Source organism: Calidris pugnax, unplaced genomic scaffold (assembly GCF_001431845.1).
Source record: "Calidris pugnax isolate Ruff unplaced genomic scaffold, ASM143184v1 scaffold20, whole genome shotgun sequence".
In the NCBI taxonomy this organism is placed as follows: domain Eukaryota; kingdom Metazoa; phylum Chordata; class Aves; order Charadriiformes; family Scolopacidae; genus Calidris; species Calidris pugnax.
In genome coordinates this window covers 19460337-19483186 of record NW_015094510.1, presented here as the reverse complement: position 1 = coordinate 19483186, position 22850 = coordinate 19460337, and the positions used below count along the sequence as shown (strand labels likewise).

At 40.6% G+C, this 22850-nt stretch overlaps 1 protein-coding gene and 1 long non-coding RNA gene across 2 annotated transcripts in view; both read right to left on the bottom strand.

Moving 5' to 3' along the window:
- Window positions 1–1635: 1635 nt before the first annotated feature.
- Window positions 1636–3555, bottom strand: LOC106902414. The gene is made up of 2 exons (XR_001414492.1): window positions 2745–3555; window positions 1636–2123 (listed from the first exon to the last, which is right to left on the bottom strand). It is a non-coding gene; the product is annotated as an uncharacterized LOC106902414 (long non-coding RNA).
- A 4557-nt stretch (window positions 3556–8112) lies between these two features.
- The window catches only part of ALG5 (ALG5, dolichyl-phosphate beta-glucosyltransferase), a 24913-nt gene continuing 10175 nt past the window's right edge, over window positions 8113–22850 (bottom strand). Inside the window, exons 8-10 of the mRNA XM_014965856.1 lie at window positions 21651–21802; window positions 10593–10678; window positions 8113–9378 (exon numbers count right to left, since the gene is read on the bottom strand). Of these exons, the coding sequence (XP_014821342.1) occupies window positions 9266–9378; window positions 10593–10678; window positions 21651–21802 (351 nt within the window). The 3' untranslated portion in view covers window positions 8113–9265. The remainder of the gene's footprint in view (window positions 9379–10592; window positions 10679–21650; window positions 21803–22850) is intronic.

The window sequence follows — 22850 nt, the reverse complement described above, 5'->3', positions numbered from 1 at the left end:
GTAATGTGGCTACAGGGTGAAGCCTGTCCTTGACATCATTAGCTAAACCTTTCTGTACTCTACAAAGATAGGAAGATAAAGATTTGTCCCACATGTGGACGGCTGCTTTCCAAAGGCCATGCAAAGTGAATTTGCCAAAACTGTTTGCAGAATTCAATGATTCTTCATCATCCTGTGGTTCAAACAGCTCTTCTGATCTCCAGTCCAAAAGCTGACACTCAATATTTCCCTTTGTTTTGTAACAGGATCTTTATACAGCTTCAGAATAAACCCAGATGAAACATTAGTACATGGCAAAAACCAGATGGGAATTCCAGAGTTAATGTCACCTCATTCTTAAAGAATATTGTATAGAACATGCCAGCAACAAAGGCTTGGATTCAGTCTAGATATTGAAGTTCACTCTGCTAAAACAACAAATTGCTGGAAGTTCAAAGGAGGAAAGTGATTTTGACAGCAGAACACAGCAGAAGAGCCAAGGACAGCAGAGCCTGACCGATGCAAAGGCATGGATGGACTTGAGGAGGAGTTAAGGTCATGTAGGTAAGAAGGATCACCTGTGGCTAAGCCATTTCGGGAGGATGTTTGTCTGGTCTGCAGCTGTTCTTTGAACACTAAGGACATGTAGAAATAGACTGTGAGAATAAGTAAGTTATTTATATAATTTGCTGCTTGCACAGGGGTGCTGGGAAGACTGGTAGAGGAAATGCAGGGAAAGGATAGGTGCCCACGCCTGTCAGAGAGCTTACGACTGAATACTGCTCACTGATGGTAGGCTATGTCCTTAGAAAAGGTCTGAGAATTAAGAGGCCATAATGCAATACCTGGGAGCTGCAGGAAGTCCAAAGAGGAGCACTCCCTGCTGGCGTGGCCTTCCTCAAGAGAAGCTGGAAGCGTTTCCCCTGGGCCTGGTGAACTGCTGTGATAAAGCTTACCTTGCAGTTGGCCAACGTGCTCCTCTGACCCACACCCTGTGCTGCTGCAGCTTGCTGGCTGCTCTTTCACTGAATTTCACTGAATTTTTGGAGTTGGAAGGGACCATAGAGATCATCTAGTCCAACTCCCCTGCTAAAGCAGGACCACCCAGAGCTTGTCAGAGCATGTTACTCAGGACTGCATCCAGGCGGGTCTTGAAAATCTCCAAAGAAGGGGACTCCACAACCTCCCTGGGCAGCCTGTTCCAGGGCTCTGTCACCCTCACCTCTTCACCTCAAGTAAATCAGATTATTTCTAATAACTGCAGTCATGCATTTACAGTGCACAGGAGAGCTACTGCTGAACTGGCTGCTGGTCGGAAAGGGGCTAGATGGCTTAATTTTTTTCTTTTAAAATGGGTGTCCCACATTTATCAGGTATGGAGTGCTGTTACCAGTGGATTCCACATCCAGCAAGAGTTCATCTCCTCCTAGAGACAGGCAGACGTTGTGGACACTGCTTTAGCAAAAAAAGATCTACTCTTTGCACTAACAGGCACATATTAAGGCTGTGTGTGTCTTACGTGTGTATTATTAAGAATGTGGCAGATAGACAGACAACTTGCAGACTGATTCACTATTACTTGCAAAAGGCTACAGCTGCTTGGAAGACTGCACCCAGCAAGCAGGGCTGGAAAAGTTTATTGGTTTGTTTTGTTTGTTTTTTTTTTTACACCAGGGAAATATCTAATTATGCATTTAGGGCAGTTGAACAGATCGATGAACAGTATGAAGAAAAATGGATTAAAAAATATCCAGGAAAATGGGGCTAGTTAGCTCGCTCTTTTCTGATGGATCTATTAAATGAAATCATATTTGAGCACACCCCTCAGCTATGATCTCACAACTATTACTTAAGCTAGGTCATATAAAAACACCATCTCTTTTTCCAGTAAGAAACAAAGGTTTGTCTGTAGCTTCTCCCCTGAGCCTCGATGACCCCTTGGGCTAGTGTGCTCAAGGCTCCCTCATGTGCCGTTGGCTAACACAATAGGCACGACGTAGTAGCATCCAATTCTTAACCTCTGGATCCCTACCCCGAAGAGGTAGATAACTTACGGTTCAGCTGCCAGGGTGCAGCCTTCAGCAATGCTGGAACGCTTCTTTAATTCATGCCCCTTGAGCTCCAACAGACATGCCACTGCATCCCTAAGAAACATACACGGATCATAAATAAGGTTAGATGTTATTTTAAGTAATAAACACTGAGATACAGAAACTTCATTGCAGCCTTCTGTCTTTGCCTGTCTCTCCATTTCGACTATTTTTAGTTTGCAGTCAGCATTATGACTGTGAACTCAAGGAACACTTGGACAATAGGTACATAAATAATTATGGATAGGTCTCCAGAGCCTTAAATGTTCACAGAGGATTCAAGTTAAGTACTGGCTGGGATTATTCAATGGCTTGGAGATATCGTGGTGCTTATACATATTAATACAATTTTATTTCCCGTGATGAAAACCTAACTTGGGCTTCTCTGGACTGGTGGTGGTGGAAGGGTCTGCACAGAGGCTTTGAGTTGTAAATCGATGTATTACTGAACATAACTCTGCAGAATGAACTGGGGCTTTCTTCTATCGTTGGCTGCTTACACTTCACAGTAGTGATCTCTGAGTATTTGTATAGATTATAACTGGTTAAAGCTGTGTTATTAGTCATTTAAGAGTTACCCTGCTTTGTGACAGTGCTGCAGTGTCACTGAACCCAATTAGGGATATTGAGTTAACTACTAGAGTTGTGACAGAAAACGTACTTTCCATTTCCTACCTTAGAACTAACTGTCCTAGCCTCCAGGTGGCAAGTCATTCTTCAAGCTTGTGGTGAGTTCACAGCTGTCAAAAGGGGAAGTCTGCCTTTTGCTGCTGCACCCTGCGCCTGCTGGGCCACTCACTGAGTCATCTGAAATCACTGAAATGGCAGAAAGCTATCTCAGAAGGAAAGAAAGGGAAAAAAAAACAAAAACCCAAACAAGTGGAAGATGGCATCCTGCCCATTCCAGTGAGATGAACTGGCCTGAGGGAGCCTCCCAGCAGCCCCAGAACAGACGTAGAGGGAGCAGGAATGTTCCTCCTTATGGCTTTGCGCAATTAAACCAGCACAGCTGATTCTGAAATGGTACCTGGGAGAATCTTCCACTGACTCTGGGATGGCTGTGCAACAGGTGAGATATGCTGGGACCGAGGGCACACAGAGGAGAGCAGTGCTCTCAAAAAATCAATCACCTGATACCTTAGGTAAGCAGAGTAAATACATAGTACACAGACAGGAAATATCCCCAGAAGAAGGGCTGGAACTCAGTTCCTCCTCAGCCGCAGGTTAAGTGCCATGATAAATGAGGGGGAGTTTTGTTTCCCTGTTGGGCTTTATGCACATGAGTGCACAGTGGAACATCTTAAGCAGAAAGGGGTTAGAGAACACCCCGTGGGACATACGGGTTTGATCTCCCTCCAGTGTGGGAATCTGCTCTTGGTCTCCCATTTCTTAGATACAGATTTGAGTTATAGAATCATAGAATCATAGAATGGTTTGGGTTGGAAGGGACCTCAAAGATCATCGGGTTCCAACCCCCCTGCCATGGGCAGGGACACCTCCCACTGGAGCAGGTTGCTCAAAGCCCCATCCAGCCTGGCCTTGAACACTTCCAGGGATGGGGCATCCACAACTTCCCTGGGCAACCTGTTCCAGTGTCTCACCACCCTCATAGTAAAAAATTTCTTCCTGAGATCTAATCTGAATCTTTTTTCTTCCAATTTAAAACCGTTTCCCCTTGTCCTATCATTACCCTTCCTGGCAAAGAGTCCCTCCCCAGCTCTTCTATAGGCACCCTTCAGGCATTGAAAGGCCGCTATAAGGTCTCCCCGGAGCCTCCTCTTCTCCAGGCTGAACAATCCCAGCTCCCAGTTGGTAGACCACAACGCAGGCTCCTGCTCTCCGAAGTGAAAAGCTTAGACCAATTTTCTGAAAGGCACCTACTCCTCCCTGCCCTAAGAAAAGGGTTCTGGGCTGTGCAATGAGCAGAGAGAGACCTCCCCCCCAGGTTCAGATCAACCCTGAACAGGCTGACGTTAGACAACTCCGATCGAAGCCAGCAGGTTGGCCCGGGACGTGTAGTATTTCACACAGGTAAAAGGTGCCTTGTTCAGGATTCTGGGTTCCAATAACCTGAAACGTCAGCACCCGGGGAACCTGATGCTTAACTTCTGAAGTCACTTCTTGGGTCTGGTCCAAAACCTCTGTCACCTGATGTGATCTTCGTGGGAAAATCAAGATACACGATTCCAAACTTCCCATTGGCTCAGATAGCTACAGATAGTAGGAGTAATGGCTGGTAATGGTAATAATAGGTAATAAGTTAAACTTGGAAATAAACTAAACTGGGTAACTAGTAAGTATCTACAAAAGTATGGATTTAACAAGAACAGCTAACTCTTAAGGCAAAAGCTTGGGGAAGATCAGGACGTGAATGATTGTCAGGATACACATTTGATATGAAGACAGGGCATCTCTGATCTGACAGCTACAGATTTCTATCAGATGTGTTCTTCACTTCTAAAGGATCTGATTTCTGGCAATTCTAAATGAGTTATGTTTCCCATCACTGCCACTGACATTTCTATAGAATTCTTCGGTTAGTGTAAAATGTTTTGGTGTCAGACTGCTGCTTCTGTAATTAATACTGTAATTTGGGGACTCTGCCATGTGGTCACCTTTATTTAAATAATTCATAGCCATTGCGTAGCTGCTTTTCAAAACATCTGATAATGCTTCACATTTGCTTAATAGTTTTCAGTGCCTTCTTGTCATTGTGCTTCCTTTTCTCTGTGTTCAGTAAATATTTGGATTAAGTTAACGTTGACCCACGTATTGATACAGGGCTCAAGACACAAGTGGACTTAAGACCTCTGGCCCAAAACTGAAATTTGTCAGTGTTCAAAATTTTTGCTGTGCTATGGCCTGACCTGAAGGCATGTAGAAGTCAAGGACTTAAAAATCTTTTGACATTTCTCAGGTGTACTGTATTTCTCTAGGGACAGGCTCTCATGCATTTTAGTTTTGACAGTGAAAAGCTACTTTTTGATACTCTTTTATTTGTTCCTTGTTGGTACCTACATAGCAAGCACACCTCTGCTTCAAGAGTACGATGGCCTCAAGTTGTGCCAGGGGAGGTTCAGATTGGATATTAGGAAAAAATTTTACACTGAAAGGGTTATTAAGCATTGGAATGGGCTGCCCAGGGACGTGGTTGAGGCACCAACCCTGCAGGTATTCAAAACATGGGTTGATATAGTGCTTAGAGACATGGTTTAGTGATGATGTTTTTTTATCAGAGTTAGGTTGATGGTTGGACTAGATGATCTTAAAGGTCCCTTCCAACCTAGACTATTCTATGATGTTTACAGGTATGTATCCAACACACACTTAGAGGAACGCTGATAACTGACTGCAAACACAAACCTTAAACCAAGCATGAGTCTAACCTTCTGTTAGAGTATGTGCCTGGTGGAGTCCTGGTCTCCTGTGACAGCCTGTGTGTCCTGTAGTTTATAATCTGCAAATATGAGAAGTTGAGTTCGCTCCCCAGAAGACTTCTGATCGCTGTATGAGCAACAAAAGGCAAAGCTGACCATCCTTCTCAGCTAAAATAAGTTTCCTTTGCTGCCTCTGCTTCAGAGAAAGCTTGAAGCAGGTAACTGTTCTAGACCTGAGATCATTCCACACAAACAGTTCTCAGAAAAGTAACCGACAATGCTTCAACCCCAGAACACACTACGGCAGACTTGGAACTCAATTTTTTTAACTCTGATCTGCTGAAAGATAGGGATATCTGCATCACTGAACTGTCCAAATATCCCTTTGAAGTGATGGGCAGAAGGGTTTGGGAATTCTTTCATCATTTCTTAAGACGTGGGCTTGGATGTGGGCTTAAACCAGAGGAACTGAATCTGTACCTCTAACACTCTCTTTGAATGTGTTGACCATTTGGGCAAGAGGAAAAAGAGCCATATGCCCATCTTATTTTAACTTTTTCTGATAAAGGAGAATATACTGTCTCTCTTTAATCCTTTGTCTCATTTATACCCTATCCAAACTCCCATTTTCTAAATTTAAGTCAAATCTATCAAGTTGCCTTTGCCATACAACTCACTGATTCCTGAATCAGTCCCATGCACTAAAAATACATTGTTTAGGAAAAGCAGATCTGACATAAGCACGTATCTCCTCTCATAACACATATACACAATGTAGGAATCTGAGTCAGAAAGGCTACTTTTGTTTCCTATATTCTTCATACCTTGCTTTCTAACTCTGAATAGTGAGCTTTCATTGAAACTTGGTTTGTATCATCTCCCACATCTTTGTGGAGGAGTCCATTGCCCCTTCATGTGGTTCAGAATTGGAGCCTGTAGACCTGCTGCAGATTTCAGTGACAAGGGCTGGAAGGATAACTGATACCGGTAGCCAGTTACTCTCTTTATAGACCAGCACACAAAGAAGATGAGATATGATCTGCCAAAGAATTTTGTAGAAGTTAAATGACAACTGAGAAACACTGAAAAAGGGATCCTGGGTTCCAGCCCAGACTCCTGACTTGTTTTAGACAATTTTTGTCCTAACCCTATTCTTGTGGAAGACTTGGCTTAGTAACCCACTTCAGCTTCCCCTTCCCTCATGACTAACATTTCCTTTTTTTCCATCCTTAACTGATCTGTGTCCTTCGCCATTCCCTTCTTCCAGTCTCTTTGCCAAGTCCATCTCTGTTGCAGCTCCGTTCCTCATACAATCTCAGGACTTCCCATCTTCCATTTCACTCTCTGGCTTTCTCTCTCAGCCCCAGATCGGTCTCCTTTTCTGCTTCTCCTCAGTCTCCTTCTGTCCCAGTCAGCTTTTATCCTCACTGCAATGGAACGTGTTGGGTAATGCCTGTGCAAGTAAACTGCATTGTGCCAGGTGTCCCACAGCTGCCTATCCCTGCTCTCAAAAGGTTTTTGGGCAGCCAGTGGAGGTCCAGGACTACCTCCACCAGACAGGTCAGATGTAGCCAGCCTGCTTTGAAAGGCACCTGACATGGGAGATGTAGGCACACGGGTGTGACGAGTGCCAAGTCTATCAACCTCAGAGCCAGAGAGCAGACTCCGGACTATGAAGGTGTGTAGTGACCTTTATCCATGGCTCAAATCCACTGAAGCCATAAGAGAATTCCCTGCCAGTAAGTTCCAGCATCCAATCCCACAAAGCTCGAAGATGGGAAATCCAGCCTGACTTCTGCATCTCTGAGGTGGAAGATACCGAGTATTTGGTTGGACTGACAAATGCACAGTTGCTAAAGGAGGCTGCTCAATAAGGAGAGAGTTACTGGCGAGTTTATCTGCAAAGATTTGAAAAAAACTTTGTATAAAATGCACAGATGAATTAAAAAAAAAATATCATAAATTTAGCACTCCCCTTCCAAGCTTTGGCATCTGATTCAAAAGTAGACTTTTTTTTTAGATAAGATGTCAACAGATGTTTAGTTATCACGCCGAAAATAATGCATAGAATCACAGAATTGCCTAGGTTGGAAGGGACCTTTCAGATCATCTAGTTCAACCATCCATCTAACCTTGACCAAACCCATCACTAAACCGTACCGCTAGCACCATGTGTACCCATCTTTTAAATACCTCTAGGGATGGTGACTCAGCCACTTCCCTGGGCAGCCCGTTCCAATGCTTAATAACCCTTTCAGTGTAAAATTTTTTCCTAATATCTGATCTGAACCTCCCCTGGCACAACTTGTGGCCATTCCCTCTTGTCCTCTCACCTGTTACTTGGGAGAAGAGACTGACTCCTATGTCCCAAGCCTCATCATTTGAAGAAGGTGAACTAATTTGGTTAAAATTTCAAATAAGCTCAGTTTTAAGGGAGGACACAAGGAATCTGCTTTTGAGAATTGGTTGGCAACTCTACTTAATTATAGGCAGGGCTGTCATTGTCCCGGTTTGATCAGAGAAATTCAGTTTACGAAAACTGAGAAGCTGGTGTTTTATTCTGACAATGGCAACAAGGAGCCACGTGATTGATTCTGCAGAAGTGACAGAGCTGGATGTGGACTAGGCAAGAGCGTAAAAGCCTGTGAAATCAAACTGGAGATACCTTTTGAGAATTTATTCCAACACTTCAATTTATTGAAAGCTGAGGTAACCCTAACAGGAGCAAAACTCAATTCAACATTGCAGAAGGAATAAGAAAAATCACCAGTGAAATCATAAGTGAAAGTACAACTGTACACCGTTCATTCTTTAAATCTGTTCAAATTTGTACATGTTCCGAAAGAAAGATTGGCTTCGTTTTTTGGCAACCCACAACTGTTTTGAAAGCACTATTGAAACCTGTGTACTGCAACTGAGCACGACATTCCTAAGAAAGACTCAAGCCCCCTCCCTCTCTCTCTGATCCCATCTGAAGCACGACAACGTCAAATTGGCATTGCTAATGCGCAGGCCCCCAGTGTACGGTGGGTCTCATTTCTGTATGATCTGAATTAGCTTCCCATGCCCTTTTCACTACAGATTTGGAGATGCCAAGGACTCCCAGCCTTAAGCATGCAATATTAATTAGTACAGATGAACAAAACATAGTTATGAAAGACAACATTTTTAAATTAAATGTGCTTTCTCTTGGACCTTCTACAGTCTGGAGACAATCTGCAGTTTGATCTCAAACTATTTCAGCTTCAGACAAAAACATTTGGAATGTCAAGAGACTACTGAAAGTTCTTAAACAGCCTTATGAACATCAGTGTCATAACTCAGTAAAACCCATAAATGTTGCCCATAACATTGAATCTAAACATGCATCACCGTGGACCATGATTGACAATTCCAAGTTGAAATATGGCCGTATATTTCCAGATAGTACAGAAACAAATGGTTGTGATCATTCACAACACAATATTGCACAATGCAGAATAAAGCACCTCTTTTTAATATGTAAAAGGAAATTCTGAATGTATGATGAGACAAAAGCAGATATATTTATTTGAGTGAATTTATAAGACATCAGAGCTACTATTTAATAAAGTAAAAACCTGATTACCGGATAAGAAAATATTTTGGAAATGCTTTCTCTTTTTGAAATGTTGTACAAAATCCCTGCTGACAATCTTATAAAACACATACATGCTGCAAAAATGAAACATACAACAGGAGCAATGAAGAATTACCTCAGCTTTCATCACCACTTTACTTGATTGAAACTGTTCTCATGTTCCATTAAGTATAATAATATATTTGGAAAATGTAAATAACCTAATCATATTTTCTTGTTTCAAGCTGCCAGGCACCAGTCATATATCGCAGTCGTATAAAAAGAAGATCCCTGCCCATCTGCAGCCAGCTCCAAAAGGGAACTAACTTAGAACCTGTGATTAATGAAGAAGAAAATCAGAAGGACATTGTTAGAAAAAATGAGCATTGGCAAGACACATATATAAGTAGCCATGAACCTCTGCATTCTCAGCACATTCAGACCTACAACGTAGACCTTAACATTAATAAAAATTTCTATCGTGAAAGTTATTGCTTTATAGTAATTATATTATTAAGTAGGATACTGTAGTTTGCAAGCAGCACAGTCATTTCATGTATGTCACAAGATGCATAGTCTTCTCCGTGACAAGGCTTTGTTCAAGTAAATAGGAGCCCAAACGCTAATAATTAAGCAAATGACTTCTTAGCAACCTTGGAGAAGAGGACCACCACGTTGTCTTACAGCAATAATATGAGTGTGCCAATCTTCAGGCAAGGTAAGGAACTCACACTGTGAAACCAAGGCCTCTTCCATCTCTGCTAATGTTTGTGTTAGGTGCAATGTACATGTGGAACTGCATTGAAAGAAAACATTTCTAGTGAAGTTGGCTCCGGATGTTCTCTACTTTCACCCTTCATCACCACTAGAGTTCTGTTCTACAGTTCTATTATACTTTCTGTTGTTCAGGGGTTGTGTTGAGGAGAAGAAATTCAGGTTAAAAAAAAATTAAAAAAAAAACATGAAAGGGAAAAAAAAGAAGGAACTGCATTTGATGGGAGGGAGGAAGCAAGCAGAAGCAAGCAGTACCTCTTAAGCTGGCTTTGCTATGAAGAAATATGTAGGGAGCTACACTTCCCAGTAACACAGACCTCCCTACAGGTCTTAAAGAACATCGCATCTTAAGAAGAGACGGTGCCCTGGAGGAGGCCATAATAGGTGGGCTGAGAATTTTGGAAGGCAAGACACAGTGAAATGGGGTTGAATCAATAAACGATGGTCAGGCTTCCTGCAGAGTGTTTTACAATTGTAGTATTTTTAATAGCACATTACAGCAAGAGGACGTGCCAAAGTAGTGCTTTGTCCTAGCAGTGTAACTACCTACTTTTGTCTCCAGTGGGAGTGCAGAGTTCCTCTCTTTTGCTACCCCTTCTGTACCCTTCTTGTACCATGCCATGGCAGAAGGCTGGCAAGAACATGAAATGCCAAATTTGTATGGAAAGAAGGCTGTGTGTTATCAAAACTGGGTAAAAGATGGGAAGATCCTTGGATATTTTATTCTGGATTGACATGTAAGGAATCTTACAAGAACAGAAACAGTTTTCCTACCTTCAATTTCAGTCCAGTTGACAGCAACTTCTGCTATAGGTATTCTCAACCGCTGAGCTATATAAAGAAGTTCCACATCAAACGCCCTGAAGAAGAATGGGAAATAGCAAATACAGTCACACTTATTTCCAGAAGAAAGATGGTGGGACTGTTAATTAAATCCCAAGCCTGATTTAAGGAGGTTAATGTTCAGTTATGAAGTTGATACCAATGCTCTACAGGTCAGATGCACATGAAAGGGAAATTAATTTCCCTGACTGAATGGCTCAGAACACAACCAATATGCAGACAACAATACTTCACTGTGTACTGTTTTTGAAGGTATAGGTCACGCTGTGTTCAGATCACTGCTCACTTTTCATTCTGCCATAATTGTGATTTAAACATTTTTAAAGACCAAGCAGTCAAACATGCAGTGTCAATCCACATCTCCAGTTGTTTCATCAAAGGGGACAACTTCCAGCTTCACGCTGATCTGATGGTTTCTCCTTGTACTTTCCAAATCAAGAATGAAGGCAGCAGCACGGAAGTGAGAAATGATTTATGTTACTGTGCATAACAACCTGAACAACAGTTGTACTTCATCCAGTGACCACTTGATGTACAACACAAAAACCCTTTTGAGAGACCTGTCTTTTTTGCTGGCACACTTGTTTGCAGGTTGTGCAGCAAAATGAGTGGGGAAGCAATCCTACTCCAAGTCAGCTGCACCCCCCCCTCCGCCCAGTTTGTCCAAAATACACTTTAATCCTCTCAGTTCTCTGCACAGAGAATTGTTGTGTGCTTAATTCTTGCAACTGTGAGCTCAAGTGGGCCTTCTGGATCTGAGAACCCAGGCTTTTGATATTAGAAAAGTGTTATGGCAACTACAGCTTGTGACACTAATGTAGATATCAGCATATGAAGGTACCAGAAGCTACTATTGACAAAGGTGAATGCAAATCACAGTTATGAAGACTCTGGTGATTTTGGTTGAATTTCTTAGATTTATTAATTGCTAGGTCTTTTTTTTTTTCCCTCTTTGTAGACTTCAAATGCCAGTAGGGATGCTCTTGTTCCTTAAATGAGTTCTAGTAAGTGGAATTTAAGCTAAACAGCCCCCTGCTCCTGCCCCAATAAAAAGCTTGTATTGGAAATACTGGCCTGTACTGGAAATATTGGAAATACTAGCCTGTATTGGAAAAGACTGTCAACAGCCAGCCACATTAAATATTCAATACATATTTAAACACAGAGTTGTTTTTTTTCCCAGGGAACTAAAACTTGAAGGTTAAGGAATGGTAAGAGTTTTAGCCAAGCTGTTGATAAGGTTCCCAGTTTGAAGTCAACGGAACAGATGTCCCAAACTAGCTTACGCAGGTCTTGAAAATGTGGCTGCAAGGCAGTTAAGTAAAATTCAAAACTAGTCTACATTTTCTCTCAATAACTCCCCAAATTCAGAATCTCCTTAAATTCTCATTGCTAAGTTCAAGACAATATTTTTTTTTAATGAAAAAGATCTTTTGCCATTGGAGAAAATATATGCAACAAAAAAATAACATTATTCGTTCATGCTTCAAGGGCTGCTTGAGTTCAAGTCATCAGTAGTCCCATTTATCACTACTGAAAGGGCAGAAAGGGACAGCCAGGTGAGCAGGAGCAGGCACAAAGACATACTTCAGCAGGTCGCTAGCCAAGTTCAGATGTTATTTCCCTCTCCTTCAAGCCACCCTCTCCCTTTAAGCAGTACAGAGCATTTCTGCAAAACTATTAATGACTGCAACAACACAAGTCCACTTTGAAATGTGCAGTCAGGTATGGCACATACATGTAGGTTCCCACTGAAGGGCAGACCACAGCATAGAATCATAGAATCATTGAGGTTGGAAGAGACCCTTGGGATCATCGAGTCCAACCATCTACCCTACTCTACAAAGTCCTCCCCTACACCCCCTCCCTGGGCAGCCTGTTCCAATGCCCTATCACTCTTTTGGTGAAAAATTCTTTCCTAATGTTCAATCTAAAGCTACCCTGTTGGAGCTTGAAGCATGCTGGCTCACTCGTGAAATCATTACCTAACGTGCATCAACCTGACCTCCCACTGGCCATGTGTGTTCCAGGAGAGCTACTGGTCTCACTCTGGACAGCATCGAAACAGGCAGAGGCAGCATAAACAGAGGTTATTCACAGAGACTGCAGCTATCGTGTACAGAGAATTTAGAACTATTTTGTAAATCCAATTTTGGTCAGGACACAGGCTTTTTAATTGTCACAAAAAAAGTTACAAAATAAATGTGGGGTTTTTTTTACCTCAGTGAGCTGCTCCCAGCAGCCTTGCCATTTCACTGTTTTCTTTAAATGAGGGTTGAATATTATTTTATTACTTATGCCATGGTCTCTTCTACTGAAGTTGTATTATTTAATTTTTTGCTGACATTTTACATTTGTAAGCCAAAACCCCCATGTATTCACCTTTTAATGTTTATGAGTCATATGTACTAAGACCAAATCTAATTTTGTAATACTTACTACTTAACTGACTAAAAATCTTAAGAGACACAGAATAATTGTCTGATGAATTATACTATATGACCTGCTCTAAAAATATTGCTACATAAAGTATTAGCCTAGTGAACTAGTAGTTATTTGCAACAATTCCTATGGACAGACAATTCCTGGAATGTCAGCGTATACATCACAGTACAGCAACATTAAGTAGTTTGGTGAACTACAGCACTCAAAGCAAAAGATTAAAAGCACAGGAATTAATCCGGTGGAACACTAATGTTATTACATGTGGTTGCCATTTGTGTGACAGTGAACGTATCCTGGAATTAAAAAAAAAAACTATTCAAAGCTGAAAGGAGAATGACTTTCGCAGTATCATAGAATCATAGAATCATTGAGGTTGGAAGAGACCCTTGGGATCATCGAGTCCAACCATCTACCCTACTCTACAAAGTCCTCCCCTACACCATATCCCTCAGTACCGCATCTAAACGTCCCTTAAACACAGCCAGGGATGGTGACTCCACCCCCTCCCTGGGCAGCCTATTCCAATGCCGACCACTCTTTCAGTGAAAAATTCCTTCCTAATGTTCAGTCTAAACCTCCCCTGTTGGAGCTTGAAGCCGTTCCCTCTCGTTCTATTGTTAATTACCTGTGAGAAGAGACCAGCACCAACCTCTCTACAGTGTCCTTGCAAGCAGTTGTAGAGAGTGATGAGGTCTCCCCTCTGGGAGATAGCTGGGATAGCTTTTTTCCTCGCCTGTCGCCCACCACCTTCCAGCACACCTCATACACCTACTAGAATTGTTAATTGGGGAATACAGATGTCAATGTATTCAGTACACTGGGAGTATTACACCCCTACTACAGATCTGCAGATTCAGAGGGTAGAGAAGAACCACACAGAAGTTTCCAAAGTCAGGCTTTAAGGGTGGGTATGTCAGCTGGAGCCTACCCCAGAGGAGACCAAAGCAACACCAGTGGATGAGTTGGTGAATGCAACACACATATTTTGACATGAAGCTGTTTGTGACAAGGTAATGTCTGTAAGAAGCACTCTTTGAAAAAGCAGGGAATAATTCACATGGTGTACATCACTGGATCCTGCTGCAGAGAGTGAAAGCAGGCACCTCTGGGGAGGGAGGACACAGCTCACAACACCTAACTTGGGCTCCAGCCTGTACGAATTCAGGCTCCAATTTATGTCGTCAAAGCTCACTACAAGAAGGACACTGAAGTGCTGGAGCATGTCCAGAGGAGAGCCACCAAGCTGGTGAGGGGTCTAGAGAACAAGTCGTATGAGGAGAGGCTGACAGAACTGGGCATGTTTAGTTTGGAGAAGAGGAGGCTGAGGGGAGACCTCATTGCCCTCTACAACTACCTGAAAGGAGGTTGTAGGGAGGTGGATGTTGGCCTCTTCTCCCAAGGGCATAATGACAGGACCAGAGGAAATGGTCTGAAGTTGTGGAAGGGGAGGTTTAGATTAGATATTAGGGAGAATTACTTTACTAAGAGGGTGGTCAGGCACTGGAACAGCCTGCCCAGGGAGGTGGTGGAGTCACCATCCCTGGAGGTACATAAGAAACGAGTAGACGTGGCACTTCCGGGCATACTCTAGTGCTTGAGATTGTTGGGTTGGGTTTGTTTGCTTTTTTTGTTGTTTTTTTTCTTTTGTGTGTCTATGGTTGGACTTGATGATCTCAAAGGTCCCTTCCAACCCTGAAGATCCTGTGATTCTGTGAAAGCTAGACACGCAAAAATCTACGGTGCGAAAGATTTCCCCACCTATCTCTAACAGCATCTCCATTATGTGTTAATTAACACAAACATGAAATGTAAAATACAGAAAAACTTCACCCTGTGGCTGTGTTTATGCTAAGGAGAACCTTTGGTAAAGTTACAATTTAAGATGATGCTGGCTAAAATTCAGTTAAACACCAACTTGGTAGGTGGTTAATTGAATTCAACGCCTTTAAACTGAACCCTTAAAATGCTTCCTGAAAAATTATTCTCTATGTTAAAATTGCACTAGCACTCTTTTTGCTGGTCCGATATTAAGTGTTTCAAATATAAAAATTAGGCCTTCAGTTATTGTTGTAAGTGGAATTTAGGACTCTTCTACACCCAAGATTACGTTGCTTCAGCAAACTCTCAATGGGCAGAGAAAACTTTCAATGGCCAAGGAGGTCCAAGAATTAAATAGGATGTCGAGAGGGTGAGACTGCCAGTACTGCTCTAGCTACACCAGGGCTTTTGAAAGTCCACATATGTCTGCCAGAAGAAGGATTTTCTAAAAGACAAACCAGACACAGTTATAACAACAAAATATTTTTGTGTTGATTAGACATTTGTAAACAATTCTACTTGTGCACAAAAGCAGGAAAAAACTATTAATTCCACTGTTTGTCTTGGTCTACAATGCCAAAGGAGAGGAAAAAAAATGCCTGTAGCAATATAAATGCTTATTTTGCCATGATTTTTATATAGAGATTCACATTTAGAGATTAGTGACAAACTGGAGAAATAAATGTTAATTTTTTTATATCTGAACAGCAGGGCTTATTCAGTGCACAGGGCAATTTTTATAGACAAAAGTAATAGCAACAATTTGATCTAATCAGTGACCTGCTGAGTTGCGTATCATTATAAATTGCCACTTTACAAAAGTATGTCAATCAAACCAGGAGTAGGATTATGTTTTGAATTTCCCCTCCTTTTATCAGTATTCCAGGTAGGACCATAACTGCTGCTATGTCTAGTTCTCCTAGGTAAAGGAAGAGATTTTCTGGCTAGAAGAAAATTTATGATCTTCTTTTTTTTTGTAGTCAGAAGAAATCAATGATGAACTTTAGGATAGGAAAATTCTGCCAGTGATACCATTTAATTTTCCAGTTTCCCCCCCCGTGCATTAAAATTCAACATAAACAGTTACATTTCTCAGGTCAAGACTGGAGATGCAGAACTAGAGCTTATTTTGGAGTCTGAAAGTGAGTAATTCCAACTGTCTCTATTATGTTTTTAAAATATCCCTTTTAATTTTCTTTTAAGTTTTAATTTAAAAAATGTGCTCCATCCATTTCTGAAAAATAGATTAGTGGTGTAATCAGATTCAGAACCTAAAACGCAAAGCATATGCTCTCTGTTCAAAAGGTTGCTCTCATTTCAAACTAATGTCAAAACTTTGCTATTTGGAAAGTAAATTTCAAGAACGTTTGGTTTGTATTCGTATATACACAGCCAGCTCTCCAAAGGACAGTTAAACAAAAAAGTCAACAAGAATACTCACAAAAAAAAAGGTAGTTTAAGATGTAAGCATGATTTTTCAGTATCAAATACATAAACAATTTCCAGTACCTATTAATTTTCAAATGCTTTTGAAACTTTATTGTTAGATTGACAAAATAGTCTAGGAAATATCTTGGATCTCTTTAAAAAGTGTTACATGATCCTTAGATCCATAAGGATAAAACAGTATTTTTCCTTATTTTTTCTTGTATATTTCAGTTTGCTTTTAAGGTTTCCTAAATATAGGCGTCTATAAATCAAATTCAGCATAGCAAGAACTGTGCTCTCAGTTGGCAGGAATTTTTAACATTAAAGAGGTGATACTCAATTCATTGTCAACTGGTATAGAAAGAGGATGAAGAAACCAGAAAGAACTCAAGGTCTAAGCAATTATTTTTTTTACTCTTAATGCAGTTGATATTGGGTTATTTCCTTATTATTAAACTAATACTGAAACTGCCAAATATGCAGAGAAGATCATATGTTCTCCCCTCTTTCATATGAAAGGACAATATGGAAACACAAGACTCCGTTTTATTGGTGGTACTGGTGAAACACTGAAAAAACCATATGCATTTATTTTGGGGGTTTCTGATAGTGATTTAAGTAAGGACACTTAGAAATCTTTCAGCCTGTCCAACCTAGCAGCAGGATAGCTATGTTGTTTACACTGACATATCTATTACTAGAGCGTCAGATGTTCAGCTTCCAAGAAAAAGATTGTGCTCTTAACACTTGCTCTTTGGGTGATGTATGTTATCAGGCTGCTGAGAGACAGAGAAATAAAACCATAAAACCTGTATCATGTCTTGATTACATACTGCTCTTCCTTTTGGAGCAGTACTGACAATATCCAGTGCTTCAGGACAGCCTCCTACTGCTCAGTGCAAATGCAGCACTGCTGGTCTCTTCTATGCAGACACTACTGGATTCCTTCATCTGAAGGGGAGAATTCTCAGGGCCTTTTTTTTCCTCCCCGAAAGCGAGCTGCCTTTGATACAAAATTGCTTCACTAGTTTTTCTTCTAACCCACTACTTCCAGGATTTAGTGAGTAGTTTATCCTTTTGATACAGCAACCCCAGACGTTCTTTCTTACACATTACTACCCTACGAGTTGAATTTACCCTGCTGAGCTTCAGTCATCTACAGCAGAGATAGCTCCTTCCGTACAAATTGTCTAGAATCCCTGGATAGTTGAACTGTCAACTTCATCTGGCATATTTTAGGACAAAATAAATTATACCCTAAAATTGTGCCTTCTGTTGTCTAAGAAAGGGAGGCTAGATGACATGAAGATACACTCTAGATGCAATGCAGCAAACCCTATCCATTATGTGTGACTATTCATATTCTAACTAAGCAAGAAGCTTAACAGTTCTGGGCAGGAATTATCAGATAGCCAATTTTACAGCCATTTTATATTCACATAATGAGTAAGTATGTTCTGTATTATTGTTTCATCTAAATATTCATTAGGTCCTCACATAATATTCATTATCATAGAATCATAGAATCATTGAGGTTGGAAGAGACCCTTGGGATCATCGAGTTCAACCATCTACCCAACTCTATAAAGTCCTCCCCTACACCATATCCCTCAGTACCACATCTAAACGTCCCTTAATTATGTCCTCCTGCACTTTGCTTCTCAAAATCCCTCAGTACCACATCTAAACGTCCCTTAACTTCTCAACGTCCCTTTGCTTCTCAAAATAAAAAACCAAAAAAACCCCCAAAACAAACAAACAAACACCCCCCCCCAAAAAAAAAAACCCACCAAAAACCAAAAAAAAGCCTGGGTATGTTTAGTTTGGGGAAGAGGAGGCTGAGGGGAGACCTCACTGCCCTCTACAACGACCTGAAAGGAGGTTGTAGAGAGGTGGGTGTTGGCCTCTTCTCCCAAGGGCATAATGACAGGACCAGAGGAAATGGTCTGAAGTTGTGGAAGGGGAGGTTTAGATTAGATATTAGGAAGAATTACTTTACTGAGAGAGTGGTCAGGCACTGGAACAGCCTGCCTGGGGAGGTGGTGGAGTCACCATCCCTGAAGGTATTTATGAAACGTGTAGACGTGGCACTTCAGGGCATGCTCTAGTGCCTGGGATTGTTGATTTGTGTCTGTTTGTGGGTGTGTGTGGTGTGGTTTTGGGGTTGGTTCTTTTTTCTTTTTTTTTTTTTTGTGGTTGGACTCGATGATCTCAAAGGTCACTTCCAACCATGAATATTCTGTGATAAGAATTCCCTTCACACTGCAGTACCTCAAAAAATCTGACAAAACTTGAGCAGACAAGACAGATGAGGCTTCTGCAAAAACCACGCTCATCTTCTTCAAGAGCTCACCAGTTCAGCAGCAGGGAAGCCCTTGACAGATGCAGTGACCAGGGTGCTGCCTCTCAGGCAGCTTTTATCCTATTAAATGCTGCTGGTTTGCTGAATATTCTCCAGCACTCTCCTACATTATTACTAGAATATCTGAGCACTGACCATACTGAACTGAACTGAATTCTTCTTTCAATACCTAACAGAGCTGCACTTCACTAATGGGATTTTAAGATTCAAAAAGAATCAAATAATTTCTTCAGATGCCAAATAGCCCCAGTGCAGTGATGCAGAGGCTGTAATAAAACTAGATTTCAGAGCCTCTTGTCCAATATCAAGATAGTGGTTTCTCTGCAACCCCTTGCTGATGGTCTGAGTGCGAATGAGTTGTTCTATAATACTGACTACTATTTCTTCCTCTTAAATCTTCATACTCATGATATGTACAGAACTCCCATGGCATAACATCTAACCAGTTTTTATTTTCCTTTTTACACACATGCTATACAATGTAAAGGTATGAAGTGCTAGTTTTGTTTAAAATAAGAAGTTTTCATCATTGGGCAATTTCAGATTCTTACATTATTACATACAAAGGAATCCAGTGTATGGTTCTATGGAATGAAAGTTTTCTATCCCTATATAATTTCCAACTGCCACTATCCCAACTGCCTGTACAACACAGACATTTCACTTACGACTACCATTTCCTTTAATATACCCACTCCCCCCCTGTACTTACGCCTCCCCATCTCCCAGTTTATTTCCAGATCTTATAAATATTAACTAGGAAAGGGACAGGACTTAGTTTTGTGCACTGCCATGTTATCTTCCATACTAAATGGCTAACTGCGAAGCTGGTAAGTAACTTTTGAGTCCTTGTAATAATCTGAGTTTCTCTCCTCTATGAGGGTTTCAGTTCCCACAAAATTTGCCAAAGCTTTAGATCCTGACACCTCTCCTGTTCAGATTTGGTTTAAATTAGCCAGTAAGTACACAAATGAAGGCAGGGAAGCACAGAGACTGCTGAAGAACAGATGAGGATAAAACCAGACAATATATTGCCTGTTTTGGCAGAAAATTAAACCATATTAAAAAAATCCTATTGTTGTTTTAGGCAAATTTGTGACTTGGAAGTATCTGAAGAACTGTTTATTGGAAGAATTTGAGTTATTCTTTTCTGGACAAACAAAACAAACATTCTTCATCACTAAACAGTACATTTCAGATAAATAAGAAAACACTCAGGGGATTAGTTTATGGATTACTGTAAATTAAAGAGCAAGAATAGAAGGCTAATTTTATAGCAGAACATATAAACACAATGAATTAACACACCAGGACATGAAGATCTGTTGTGCTCCACACCAGCAATAATGTATCTGAGCAGTAAGTGCAACTATATTCAAAATCTTCAGTTTAAAAAGCATAAGATTGAAGATTGCATTTTTATAGATTAAACTGATTTTCCTCATTCATTTCTTTCAGTATTCCTTCTTGAAGCACTTAATTTGTAAAGTGAAGTTAAATAGGGTAATTTTGAGATGCGTACTTCTGGGCCTTGCATATGTGTTTAACCATGTATTTAGAAAATTCCTGTACATGAAATTCACAGAATTTTATAGATCAAGTTTGGTTTCGGAGGCAGCAGCACAAATCATACTTCTGGCTCAGTTATGGTTTTCTTTGGGGAAATAAGCAAATCACTCAGCTAGGAAAGGCATTTTCCTAATGCTGACTGCTCACAATTCAAGATCCAAATCAACAGAAGCTCTATGTTCCTCATCTTTACCTTTGCAGCCCCATTCTGGAGGAGCAATATAGCTCAACTATCACTGCCAAAGCTCAACCTAAAACTAGATGTTCTGGAATTGCCTAGGACTGCAGGATTACATGCATTTTTGCATAACAACATTGTTCAGCAATTCTGTTCCCTGTCAGCAATCAGTAGCACGTGAGAGATTTTCTTGGATTAAGACAAGAGTTTGAAAAGATTTGATTATACTTAATGAAGCAACAGTTGTGGTGTAGGCAATTTACAGAAATTATGGTATTTATATGGAAACAGTGTTTCAGTCCTGTAACAGTAGTCACGACTGTATCACTCTCATAAGGGAACTGTTCTAGCTGAATTATAACAAAAGAAAGCCCTAAAGTAATTCAAAGACTATGCATCATTTTCTACTGTCTTAAATTAATGAGATCTATCAGTAGTCCTATCATGAAATATTCTAGCAAGAAAATAAGCAAAGAGTAGTCATTTCATTTCACTTTGGGCCTTCAGCAATTATAGATGTCAGATACGGATTTTAGGTAACATGTTTTGGTTCAACAGCACTGAATTGTGAGGTTGTAACGCATACAAATAGACTGCTAAAAATTTTGAATAGGATTAATAACTCTTAATTTTCCTTAGCATAATAAAAGCTTCTTTCTGTTCCTTACTCTGCTTGCATGGCTTATATCTGTAAAAGGAGAGAGGACTCTCAAGAGACAGGGAGTGGATTACAACACAGTCAAAACCTGTTTGCTTGGAATTTCTTTTAGAGGTGAAAACAGAAGAGTTATTGGGATTTTCTTTTTGTTTGCTCTCCTCTCATAATCAATTACCAGTTGCTCTGACAAGGCAAAACCAAAATATCCTCCTTAGTATTTTAGTATTACATAACTTTCAATTAGTAAGCCTATTCTCCCTGTCATCACGAGAAGAATAAAATTTAATATCCAACTATTTCCTGAGTTGTATCTTAATAATAAAATAGAATTCTTAGCATTTACCAGGATATTTTGGCATAACAAGAAATCTAAATTGCCATGCAAGTAGTACTGCAATTGGTTAAACTGAGCAGATGGGATTTATACACAGGCATCACACGCTTCATAGTAGCTGCAATACTGAAATTACTTTTTCAAAACCATGTTCAATTAGGAAAAACAAAAAACAAAACAAAACAAAAAGAATTTACCAGCGTTCAATATGAAGTGTTGAGAAAGTCCGCAAGGCAGCTTCTCTGGTTAAAAGTTTAAATCCGCACTGTGTGTCCCTGATCTCTTTGACACAGAGAAACCACACAAGGAAGTGGAACCCGTGCATCAGAAGAGTTCTAAAGTAAGAGCGCTGTGGACAAAAGGCAAGAAGTTAAGATGGTTTCATTTAAGTGATGACTGAAGTGCTTGAACAAGGCCTGGCTTACAGGACAATAACGCTGTTTCATGATAGCTCTCAAAGTCTGTAAATTGTGTTTGTTCTGGAATGAACCCAGAACTTTTCAATTGTTACAGCGAAACAAAATTACAGCTGAAAAGGAAAAGACTTGTCAGTCAAGCGCATGGCTAGTGCGCTGGCCTAGGCTATGAAAAGTCCAAGTTCTCTTTTCTGCTTTCCCAAATTCAGATCATTCTGCTGAATGATCTCCAGAGCTTGCACACACCTTGTTAAGGCATTTAAGGAAATGCAATTAGATAATACACTTTTTTTGCAGTATATGATGGACCAAGTGAAAACAGGACTAAAGTAACAGCTGCTATGGAAGACAGTATTTCATTTTTTATTTCCAGCAATGTTACAGTCACCTCTTTTGTTCTTTTGCTTTCACAAATATATTTTATGTTCCTGATAAATATTCTCCCAGTCTACTCTTTGGCTACACTTTCATTCTTGACATAATAATCATACAGATAAGTTTGTCTATAGAATCCAGAGGCTGGACTCTGGGTTTGCAGAGGTCCCTCCAAGTCTTTTATTCAAGACAGCTCCTAAACAACTAGAACTCTGATGCACAAATCGCTTCTGAACTCACTGCTGGTCTTAAGCTCAATTTAAGTGATTCTATCTAAGACTGCAAGCCAAATACCATGCAAAATGTTTAGGAGCCAACAATTTAACTGGTAAGCATCTCTGGGTGATAAGAGACGCCTTTAAAGGTAATAATTTCAAACCTCACTTGAAAAATGAGAAGCTGCTCAGTTTATTATGTAGCAGCCTTCGGCTTAAGCAAATTCAAATTCGTAGCTTGTGCCTCTCCAGAAAGTGCCCTAGCCCCAAGTTAATGGCTGATCTGGTGTGGTTCCTTGGCTCTTTGGGTGAAGGTGAACCCCTGTGTGACCAAGAACACAAGTTGCAAGAAAGAAGCTCGACGAGGCTGCATGACTGTCAGCCAGTGACA